Source organism: Phoxinus phoxinus (genome assembly GCF_949152265.1).
Source record: "Phoxinus phoxinus genome assembly, chromosome: 11".
NCBI classification, from domain to species: Eukaryota; Metazoa; Chordata; class Actinopteri; order Cypriniformes; family Leuciscidae; genus Phoxinus; species Phoxinus phoxinus.
Genome location: NC_136886.1, coordinates 17678332 through 17690548, shown reverse-complemented (window position 1 = coordinate 17690548; position 12217 = coordinate 17678332). Strand labels below are relative to the sequence as shown.

General features: G+C 40.6%; 1 protein-coding gene across 1 annotated transcript in view; it reads left to right on the top strand.

Moving 5' to 3' along the window:
- Positions 1 to 12217, top strand: part of crocc2 (ciliary rootlet coiled-coil, rootletin family member 2) — a 60720-nt gene that overhangs the window by 14399 nt on the left and 34104 nt on the right. The window contains exons 5-14 of the mRNA XM_079627887.1: positions 3039 to 3206; positions 3418 to 3501; positions 3681 to 3787; positions 6055 to 6199; positions 6720 to 6826; positions 7284 to 7490; positions 10148 to 10244; positions 10410 to 10499; positions 10719 to 10859; positions 11218 to 11417. Coding sequence (XP_079484013.1) covers positions 3039 to 3206; positions 3418 to 3501; positions 3681 to 3787; positions 6055 to 6199; positions 6720 to 6826; positions 7284 to 7490; positions 10148 to 10244; positions 10410 to 10499; positions 10719 to 10859; positions 11218 to 11417 — 1346 coding nt within the window. The remainder of the gene's footprint in view (positions 1 to 3038; positions 3207 to 3417; positions 3502 to 3680; positions 3788 to 6054; positions 6200 to 6719; positions 6827 to 7283; positions 7491 to 10147; positions 10245 to 10409; positions 10500 to 10718; positions 10860 to 11217; positions 11418 to 12217) is intronic.

Sequence of the window (12217 nt, the reverse complement as noted above, 5' to 3'; positions counted from 1 at the left end):
TTTGTGAATGGAATCTGTAAGTGTTTAGCTGTCTTGGTCACATTGCGGCACTCCACAGACTATATAGGAACACAATTTTAAATGTTTTTTTTTTTTTTTATCATGTTTGTGGTCTCTCAAATTTTTTTTGTTCTTGTTTCTCTTTCATTCAGTGATTCTGTTTGTTATCATTGACTGTCTTTAATAAAGGTCAATCACATATTTAATCACGGAATTATCTAATTAACTTCAACACTGCTTCAGTGTTATTGTAACACTCTGTAGTGTGGACACATATGAACACTGAGCAGTGTTAATTTAACACTGATGATTTTGCTCAGTGTTCACACTGTATGCGTCCACACTACAGAGTGTTCAATAACACTGAAGCAGTGTTGAAGAATTTTAAAATGACCTTTGCTGTGAGTACATTGTATAAAGCTTTAATCTGAACAAAAGCATGTGGCTAACACCCATGTTTGAAAATTCATCACTTATACGTACATACACCACAAAGGCTGAGTGGCCTCTAGACACGTGTGACAGCATTCTACCCATGGACCAGAGCCAAGCCTGCGGCGGCAGATTGGCTGCAACCAGAGAGAGGGACCAGCTCTAGAATTTAATACCATCATAATGCTGGGCTTGTTTAGTGCCGCTAGCAAAAAGATCCAATATCGACACATGTCATTGCATCATCCATCAGCCCTTCTTCAAAAACCTCCTGTCTCTTTGATGCTGCTGGTAAAGTTTCCTTCAGTAGCATATCTGTGATAATCATGTGATGGGTGCTGTTCAGATTTTGATTGGAGAAGTTGGTTATGGGCAGTAATAAGAGGCAGGTTGATTCCATTCTCTTAAAGTTTTTGAGAAATTATCTGTTTGATGATAGCCGAGATGCTGTATAACGTGCATAGAAGAGTCCATATGGCCTGTTCATCGAGATACCAAATACACCAAATTAATCAATGTTATAACTGTGTTAATTTGAAAAATCTATCTAGGATCCTGACTTTCCAAAACTCCTGAGCTGAAACAACCATAATGATTTTGCATTATTATTGAGTATCTTAATCGTATGGAAGCCTGTTTTCTGCTTGAATAAATCGGTAATTGCTACTTTATATCTCACAATTGTGTCTTAATTCTCATAATTGCAACTTTACATCTCAGGTGACTTTAAGTCTCGGAATTGTGACATTTGTGGCTTTGTCTCAGATTTGACTTATATTTCACAATATCACTATATCTCGTAAACGTGAGTTTATGTCTCAGTTGTGACTGTAACTCTAATGGTGTCTGACAATGTGAATTTACTGTATATCTCACAATTGCAACTGTTCCTCATAATTGGACTTTGTTTCACAATGTGAATATATCACATATGTGTTTCTTGCAACTTTTTCCTCACAATCTGACTTTTACTTTTGACATTGTGACTACATTGTTATCTTGCAATTGTGACTTTGTTTCTCGTAATTGTACAGTGTGACACTATTGCAATTGAAACTTTGTTTGACTTGACTTTATATCTCACACACAGTGTGGCTTTATACCAGTCGGTGGTGAGGTATAAAAATAAAGCAACTTTATTTTATGGATCAGAGGTATACCTGCACACTAGATGTGTGCTGTGCTGCACCACTGACCCCCATAAACTTTTAAGCCAGAACAATATGCTTGTGTGTAAGTGCCATTCATTTCATGACTTTGCATCAAACGCTTTTTGTGTTGTAGCAACAAATTGCCTCTAATTGTGCCAAAATAGTTGCAAAGATACATAATCAATAGAGTAGTGCAGCTGTTTCCAAAGGAGCCTTTAAACACAGCTGCTGCTGCACCCAACGTCCCCCCTCTCTCTTCTGACTCGTCCTCCACCCATGTTTTTCATTTTCTGTTCGCTTTCAAAAGCTGTCACCTTAACAACAGGCCGTATAATAAGTCCCTGTTCCCTTATGAGCCCTGAACCCCAAAACCGCCCAGAGCCGGGTGCTGGTTTGCCCTTCTTTGTAGTATATGGAATTAAAGCTCTCCGAATGACTGTTTGAAAATGTTTTATTAAGGTTTGCGAAGCCCTTGGCTCCAGTTGGGAACAGGGGGACCATTGTCCCTGCATCTTATAGAGGCTGCTGTTCAGCTTAGCAGTAGATTAATGTTTGCCTGTGATTTCTGTATGACCTGTAGTTGTGTGTATTTCTGTTTCTTACTTCTTTGCAGAAAGGATGAAGTTGACTCTGCATCCACCTTTTACTCTCTCTACCCCTCGCTCTCTGTTTTTCTTGCTTTGTTTGAATCAGCTGAAGCAGCATGTTGTTGTGTTGAGAGGAAACATGTGGTTTTTGTTAGTAGGGACTGGGTGTCTGGCACCATGATATGCACTGGGGGGTTAAAGGAAGATGGGAGGGGTTGGAGGGGTAATGGGACATTGAGATTGAAGACCCATGTAGGAGGATGGGAATCAAGGGAGAAACACATTGCCATTGTGACAGACAACCTTCTCCTTTCTATACACGATCACGCTTTCCTAATTTGCCCAAACCATACCTCAGAAATCAGCATACAACACACACATCACTGCAAAAATCTTTTTGTCCCCCCCCCCCCCCCTCCTGCCATTAAACTTTCCTGCAAAATGTAAAACAACTATGAAAACTTAGCAATTTATGAAAGAGCAAAAATATAAAGGGTATACGGTAAAATACAAAAATATGAAAACTGTTTTGCCTAACAAAAACCATGCCAGTGTGGATATACTGTATGAATTTTATGATTTAGGCCTACCTTTGTGACAACTATTCCCGAGTTCACTTATGTCTGGAATTAGGTTTATTTTTTCATACAATAATTGTTTTTCTTGTTTCAAGATTAAATCTAAAATCATACATCTAAAGTTGCCTTCGCATAAAATAAGTTGGAAGAAAAAGATACTTAGTCTTTTCACTTGAATCCATGTTTCACTGTAAATGTCACTAAATCATACCAATACAAATTGTGAACAGCCATAAAGAGACTAAAAGGTGTTCATATAGTGTAATGTGTGTGTGCATATGTCTTTGCAGCTGGAGCAGATGCTGTTGCAGCAGTCAGGAGATTCAGACCAGCAGAGTGTGTATGGCGCAGAGCAGGGTTGGCTAAAAGAGGAAGGACGATCTTATAAGCTGAAGCTCCAGGCCTTTCAGGAGAGCCAACGCAGACAGGCTCAGCTGGTGCAGAAACTACAGGCCAAGGTTCACTGTTAGATGTGGTCTCATACAACTTCAATTTGGTCAAAGATGGAATTCTTTTAGGGGAATTTTTTGTTTTGTTTGTAATTCTGGGGAATGTACTTCTGGGATATTTATTAGATAGAGAAACCATGATGATTTAATACAATTGAGAATGTGGTCCATCTTAAGTTGCAGAGTGAAAAGTGAAAATACAGTATGTGTCTGTCTGCAGTTGCTCCAGTATAAGAAGCGATGTGGAAATCTAGAGCAGCAGGTGCTGGAGAAAACCTCCGAGTCAGAGAATCTGAGGCTCTCGGTACGTTTCACTGGAGAACGGGTTTACGGGTTAAGAACACTTTACTCCTTCAAACTAAAATTTAATTTGGACCTTTTTATTTCAAGAAATCTATCTGCTCTTGTGAGCTTAGTTATTGACAGATGTTGCACTGTATTTTGGTGTGTTGGGTATAAACCTGCCTCTGTCCATGTATTTAGCTCCAGTCGCACCTAGACTCCTCAGCACACCGTCTCCAGCGCTTTGATCAGGAACACTGTCTGGATGTCCAAAGTAAACTTGCACTGCTGGAGGATGAGCAGAAACGGTGAGAACAAAAGTGATATGTGCTTCTGACAGTGAGAGGTGCAGAGAGACAAGTCGGCAGGCAGATCAAGGTAAAAGGAAGGATAATGAGTGGGTCATCCAAAAAGTGGTAAGAATTTCAGTTTGGAACCAATGGAGAATTGTACATTTTGGAAAATGAGAATGAAAAATCTTGTAAAGAGTTTTTCTGGTTTCTTTTTGTTATTTTTTCCTTTTTACCGTTAAAAAAATCCAGCTGAAGTTGGCAGAATGGTACCTGGTTTCCTGCTGACCTTTAGCTGGTGCAAGCCACTTATATTCCAAAAACCAGCCTGACCACCGAGCTAGTATAGCCAATCTGGACCAACTTAAACCAGCAAACGAAAGACCATGTTCCACAACTGAAGTACAACCACTTAAAGGATTAGTTCACTTTAAAATGAAAATTAGCCCATGATTTACTCACCCTCAAGCCATCCTAGATGTATATGACTTTCTTATTTTTTGAGACGAATACAATCAGAGTTATATTAAAAAATATCCTGGCTCTTCCAAGTTTTATAATGGCAGTGGATTGCAAGCAACAGATTGAAGCTCAAAAACGTGCATCCATCCGTCATAAACGAACTTCACATGGCTCCGGGGTTAATAAAGGCCTGAAGCAAAACGATTAGTTTGTGTAAGAAAAATATTCATATTTAATACACTACAAAGTAAAATTTTAGCTTCCGACCAAACGGCCATACGCAGTGCCCATAATGCGCAACTTACGGAATTTATGACGTCAGCAGTATCGTAGTGCATGATGGCGTAGCGTAAATATCAGCAGTATTTCATTATTACTTGCATAAGTTGTGCTTTACACTTAAGTGGAATCCGTATGTTCGTTTGGCCTGAAGCTAATTATTTTACTTTATAAAGAATTAAATATGATTTTATTTTTTTACATAAACTCATCGCTTTGCTTCAGAAGGCCTTTATTAACCCCCTGGAGCCGCGTGAAGTTCATTTATGATGGATAAATGCAAATTTTTTAGCTTCAATCTGTTGCTTGCAATCCACTGCCATTATAAAGCTTGGAAGAGCCAGGATATTATCCGATTGCATTCGTCTGAAGGAAGAAAGTAATATAGACCTATATGGCTTGAGAAGTGAGTAAATCATGGGCTAATTTTCATTTGAAAGTGAACTACTTCTTTAAGCTGAATTTTTAAGCATTTACCATTCTTTTAGTGAGAAACAAAACATGAGCAAGATTTATCAGGAAGGCAATAGAGTTAATTAAAATAAAATATCCTAGTTGCCTACTTCAGTCCACACAAGCCCATGCTGGAAATGAATAGAAGGGGGTGTCAAAAACAAAAGTATCCAGTTTGTCAGACTTAATTATCGCGACCTTGTTCAGCATCTCAGCCAAACAGTTTTTACTGCACTTCATAAAAAGAGCTGGCCAACCTACTGTCCCGGACGCCAGCCTTTAAAAGAACATGATTTACTGTGCCACTCACCCATAATTGAAACAGTTATGGCAAACTCTGGGCCTTATGCTTGCCAAGCTCTCATCCATTTTTTAAACCTTAGTGCCTCTGTCAGAGAGCGCACTGCAAAGTGCAGTTCATCCGATCATCTGTGGCTCTGCAGTCTTGTAACACAATTTATTTAATTTTCTATGTCAGAAAAGTCAACTGTGCCATGGCTCATGAGAATTTCTTTGCATGCCACAATTAACTGAGATTCAGCAGGGCAGAAATGTTACATTGTGAATTAATGCTAAGCTGTCTGCCTTGGCGTTAAGTTTTCTCGGAGGGGCATGAGCTGCAGAATTAGGCCAAAACACAGAATCATAAAGCAAATCTACTTATTGAAAATGATTAAACGCATTCTCATAGCTTTTTTATTGCGTCTTTCTCTGTTCCTCACCCCTTTGATAATCGCTTTGTTCGCCGCCTCGCACCACCCTGGCGTCAATCTTTGTATGTAACTGGGTGGATTCTGCCACGAATGATGTAAATAACCCTGTAAACTATTTGACAAGCAAATCTGGTGGCAATTAGGCTGGAGCTGACATGGACTTTATAAAACTGTCCCGCACATTCCCCTCTAAGCGTGGCTGGCAACGCACAATGTGACGTGGGTCTTTATGAGCCTGTAAACATAGAAGCTGATAGAGGCCGTGCAATGGAGGGGGGTGAGAGCATGTGTGAAGTTTAGAAAGAACATTTGGCTCGTGGCTTAACAGGTGGAGGTGCTGGAATACAGTGCTCTGAAGTTGATCCATATATTTCACAGGTGTTCTGGTTTGAGCCAGGTCAACGCACTGCTTCGGGAACAACTTGAACAAGCCAATGAAGCCAACCAGGCCCTGACAGAGAGCCTGCAGAAGGCACAAGAGGAGGCAGAGCAGAGGGACACACGACTCAGGAGGGAACTTGAGGTGAGAAGGAGGAGGAAAAAGAGACAGAAGGAAGGAAGGAGAGATCTGTAGTGTATGTTTTTTTATCCAAATCCACAGTTTAAGGAAAATCTTTCCTTAATCCAACCCAATGAAACTCAACTCTGGAACTTGTGGAATTCCACCCTGGTGCCTGTTTTGTCAGTCTGGACACTGTCTTTGTTTTAAATCATTGTTGTGATTTTCTCAGCTGTTGTTTCCTGTGAAAACATTCCAGTCGATTGGAAAAAAGAGCGAGAATTCATTGCTCGGTGCAAACATCTGGTCGTAAGAAGAAGCTCATAGTTTACAGCCACATACAGTCAAGAAAAGTTTACTGTACCGTTTGTGTATGAGTGTCCAAATCTAGCTATGTGCTTGTATGTGTGGGTGCATTCATTATTTTTCATATGTGTGCATTAATAATGGAGACATCTTTAACCTCACACTTCACACTCTTTGACCCCCCCACCCCCCTTGTTACCAAACCTGCCGACCATATGGCCGTGTTGCTCTCCCGCAGATGAATACCTCCCGAAACAGCCGTGAGCAAGCCCGTGTGCGATCTCTGTGGCGCCAGGCTGCCTTCCTAAGGAGCTCTTTCACTCAGCTGCGGGCCTTCACTGACAGGTGAGTGTAGCTTGTGGCCAGAACCTCTTTCCAATTCCACCACCATTTATCCCCACTTGGGATCAAAGCGGAGTGGGTCACCTGGGTCACCCCTCACCCATCCTGACTGCATCGTCAAGGGAAATGTGATGGTTAGATTGCCCCTCAGATTAGCCTTGAGCCATCCATCAGAGCCAAGCTTGATGAGGGCTCGGCCTGTGTAAATGCTGTGATCATTGTTGAGTAATTTGCTGTAATGTGGATTACTCAACACATGGACAACGGAGAAAATGTTCACGACCCTTACTCAGACACGACACCGTTCAAAGAGTTTATTCCCAGATCACAATATAGTTTCAGGCCATCTGGCTCTCGTCAGTTTTGAACGAAACACATTTCCTTGGGAATGTAAGGAAATTGTTGTGTGAGGAAAATTCATTGCTCCTGCTGGGTGTAACAGTTGTTTTGTGCTTTACAGGAGTCTATCGGACATGCGAGCCGAGTGTACGGTGGCTGGCCGTCGTCTTCATACGGCCTGTGTGAATTTGGAGGATAGCATCAGCCAGCCCTGTTCCCCCGTTAGCAGCGGAGTATCAGCACTAGAGAATCAACTAAGAGACAAGCTGAGAGAGGCTATGCAGCTGCAGGCCCGCTTTGATGCAGAGAAAGTAGAACTTAACTCCAGGTACAACATGTCTGTCTGTTTACGCACACGTCCCATTCATTTTTCACCAATGATATACAATGCTTGAGCAGCATGCTGTAATAAACATGTACGGTATTGGCAGCTGAGGCTAAATTATCGTATTCAAAGGATTTCGCAGTGTCATAAATTTCAGCACACATCCCAATGCTTTGAATTGAAGTATTGATGTCCTGAACTCACATCTCCTAGATGACTCATTGTGCATTGTCCTGAGTGCTGACACACAGGGAAGGTCAGCATGGATTGCCTCATCTATCCAACTTTGTGGCATGCCAAATCCAGAGAGAAAAAGTCTCTCTTTATTTGCCGTTCAGTATCCGCTACATTTCTTCAATTATACTTGTATAATGTGTCAGTGGTCTATGACACTTTCTTTTGAGAGCGGATCCATGGATCTGACAGAGCAGGGATGGGGTCTTCTGATGAATGGAGTCATTGCTGCTTCTCTCTTCCACATCTTTTCATCAGTGACAGTTTTATAATGGAGAGAGCAGAGATCACTCTCCATTTTGATATATGAACTTTTAGCTGAGCTTTATTACAGAGAGAAGAAAGGGCCATAAACAAATGAGGATCAAATAAGTGCACTATAGAATGTTTGATCATTTTACCTCAACCGAGTTAATGTTACGCACATGCACATTTTTTTTTTTTATATTGTGATAGTATGTGTGTTCATGTTCAGAACCTCATACTTAAAGTCGGTGCCTATTTCAACTTGCAGAGTACAACATCGAATAAGGGTGTGCTTTTTTTCATAAAGGAATAGTACACACAATATTTTATTTTTATTCTATCATCATTTACACACCCTCATGCCACTTCAAACCTAGTGTATATAACTTTCTCTCTATTGTGGAACACAAACGGAGAAATTCCTAAAGGGGTGGTCGAGTATGATTTCACTTTTCTAACTTTAGTTAGTGTGTAATGCTGCTGTTTGAGCATAAACAACATCTGCAAAGTTACAACGCTCAAAGTTTAAAGCAAAGGAAGATATTTGCTTTTAAAGAAATCGTTTTTTAAGGACTACAGCAAACGGCTGGTATAGGGACTACACGAGATTCCTCCCGGGTTAGTGACATCACCAACCCAATTTACATAAACCCCGCCCCCTGAACACTATTTATAGATTGTCATGACAGAATATGCTAATCAATGACTAGAAGATAGTTAACTCCACATCAGCAACATAAATTCATCAACTAACCATTCAGAAATGCCCTGTTGTATTCTATGTTGTCACTTCTTCTTGAGTCTCTCCATCATTGTCTGACTCTGGTTTGAACATAAAAGGCTAACATTTTTGGACTTTTCAGTGCATGTCTGTGTGAGGTAAAAGGACACAAGCCGTAAAAGATAGTGTAGATTTTTAGCAGTAGCTTTATCTGTGTTTAGTACAGTGGTCAGGATGGTACGTAGGTGTAGTGTTGCCGGTTGCAACAGCACTGCTGGACTGCATAACTTTCCACCAGACTTGGAAATTAGGCGCCAGTGTTTACATGCACTTATGTGCCAAACGCTGCTCTTCCTGCATGGACTCCACAACCGCCGGCGCGATTTGAGAGTTAATGCAATGCGACACCGCAGTTTGAGCTAGCGGCTCGAATTGATATGGTTTTGGCTCTGTGTCCACAGACAATTCCGCCACTTCAGGGGAAGGTGGGGGAGAAAAGTCCTCGACTTCAAATGACCGCTCTGTTGCAAAGCTACTTGCGTCACTTCAGTCACTCTCCATCTTAGCGAGTCTGACAGCAGCTGTCAATCACTCCATCACTGCGGGTCTCAGGTGCACGCCCCCCCCGTTTAGCCCCACCCTCGGTTTGTCCCCTGTATCTCCGCTGGGCTCTACCCACTTTTCCAGCATTTTTCAAATATTGCCAGTGGGTGGAGTCAAGCTCAGACCAGGGGTTTAGTTACCCTTTAAAGGGACAAACACAAAAACGGTGCGTTTTTGCTCACCCTCAAAAAGTGATAATTTTAACATGCTAAAATTATATAAAAATATATGTGGGGGTATTTTGAGCTAAAACGTCACACACACACTCTGGGGACATCAAAGACTTATTTTACATCTTGTGAAAAGGGCATTATATACCACCCTTGTAAGACTTGTGATGGTCTTTATTTTACACACAATTACGATGAATATGAGCTGAGGCTTTGAACCTTCAAAAGAAAACCAAAAACAACCAAATAAAAAATAACATAAAAGTGATCCTCACGACTCTGAAGTCTTCTGAAGATAAATTGACCAAAACAGACAAACATTTAAGTTGTTATTCACTGATGATCTTCCCTTCCAGTGAGCTAAACAATAGCAGCCAGATCTTTGAGAATCATATCAGTCTGCTTTGTGAACTAATATCTCAGCCCAGTTTTGTGAATCAGATCAATGGATAAATTAAAACAGTTCAATATTGAATTGGACATTGCTACTTAAATGTGTCAAAAGGAGATTTTATGGATGCCAAGATTTTTAGTGAATGATGGCCTAATTTCAGTCTGTTCCTCACAAATCTTTCATATGGCTTCAGAAGACTTGGAACACTGCAAACAAGTCAAACAGTATGATCCTCTTTTATGATACGTGAATATTATGATATGCAAAGCCTAACATGTGCATATCTGTGCAGAATCCTGGAATTGGGTGAAATGGTGAAGCAGCTCCGGGCACAGAACAGTGACAAGGAGAGCAATCTGGCAGCAGTGCGGAGCAGCTTGGACAGGGTGGTGAGCAGTGATACAGTAGAACAATGGTGTTGCTAGAATCATTAATTGGGAAGGGTAGTGATAAACTCTATCACTTCCTTAATTGTATGGATGTGGTTGTCTAGTCTGGTGTGTATCATGGCTGTTCAAGAAACTGCACTTTGACCTGAATGCTTTCCTGCACAGGAAATAAATCGGTCCGAAGACAGAACCGAGAGGGATGCCTTGCGCAGCGAGATCAACAGTCTGCAACAGATACTCCACAACATTAATCAGGTTTATGGAACATGATTATGATATTTTGGGCCAGATGTATTTAACATGACAAGAGTTATTCAAGATAAATCAAGATAAACATAACGCAGAGGGGCTGCTTGAAAAGGGTCATGGATTTTAAATTCAAATCAAATCTTGTGGTAACTACATTCATTAATGATAAAACATTGTAATGTGATATTTCAAAAATATTTACTCATCTCTTGTTTTCTCTGTTAGGTGGTTTGTGGAGAGGGTTCCTCCGAGTCATCAAGAGGAGAGCACTACTCTGTTTCAGCAGGATCTATTTCCTCTTCTCAACGAGACAACATTCTGATAGCAGTGCAGAGAGCCCTCTTACAGCGACAGGCACAAAATCAGGTTTGAAAACCTGCTGTACACCATCCTTAAATGACACAGGTGTCAACACCCCTAACTCATGGATGAAGGGAATTGTTCTTTTTTTCTTCTTTTTTTAGCAAACCGACTAGCCCAACATAGCAGCACTGCCTCAACCATTGGTTTTGGTTTGTGGCAAGACTGTTTGTTTTCTGGAAAGATATTTTCTGTTTAGTGCCGCTAGTGGTACAGAATTGACACACTTTAAATATGAAAACTAAATACGGATTTAATAACATCATTAGGTCGCTAATTGTGTCTCCCAAATAGTTTACTCTGCTATCACAAAGAGTATGTAATTTATGTACACAACTAAATGACAATGTGTATCCACCCAAAGGAGCTGCAAGCACGTCTAGAAGCTTCCCAAGAGCAGGTTGCCACCTTGCGGGATCAGCTCCATGTGGGGGAAGATGAAATCAGAAGCCTGGAACAAAGAGTACTGGAAATGCAGCAAGAGAACCAACTATTGAAGAGAGCTGAGGAGGACAGCACAAGAGATGCCCAGAGATACTGCACCTCACTGGGCATAGTAACCAGGTAGAGTCTGCTACTGATTGAATTAGGCACTTTAATAAAGGATGCCATTGTTCAATGCCAAGGCAACCTGTACAAATTAGTTTCTTACTGAAAATTGTACTCTACTTTTACATCAGTATTTTTCTATAGAGTGTTTAGTCATGAAATTATTTTGTAGGCCAATTCACAAAGCTAATTATAGATGTTGTTTTTTTAATAGTGAATTTATTTTCATCAGTCATCAAGCTTGGTAAACACTGGTCACAGACACAAAGATGTGCCTTTAATTTCACCAAGCTGATTTCTCACAAAAAAAGTCATCATGTTTTTTTGGCCATTTCAAGTCTGCTTTTGATGTGACATAAAGCAGTGATATCTAAGTAGCTGAATTGTTTACTTTTTAATTAGTCTTCCCGTTAATCCCATCATTTTGTTCATTCAGACCGATTTGGTTTGATTTGGGTTAGAGTTAGAACGCACACGAAAACAAGAAGAGGGATTTATCGCGCAAACCAATCGTATCCAACCATAACTAATCATATCCAATTAAAGCTTGATGGAGGCATTGCCTCCTTTCACGTGACGTTCCCCCCTTCATTCTTATTTACCTCTCTTCAAACCCACCGCACACTTTAGAGTCTGTTAAAACTCAATGGGCTCAGGGGAGGCAAGAGAGACGTGGACTCCCGTTGTAACTTTACCTGCTGGTGTTTCTGTTGGACAATGTTCCTTTGGAAAAACGAGTGACTTATACAAATTTTAATGTCACATTTTATAATATTTGCGTAGGTTTATTTTTATAATATGGATTATTTTCTCAT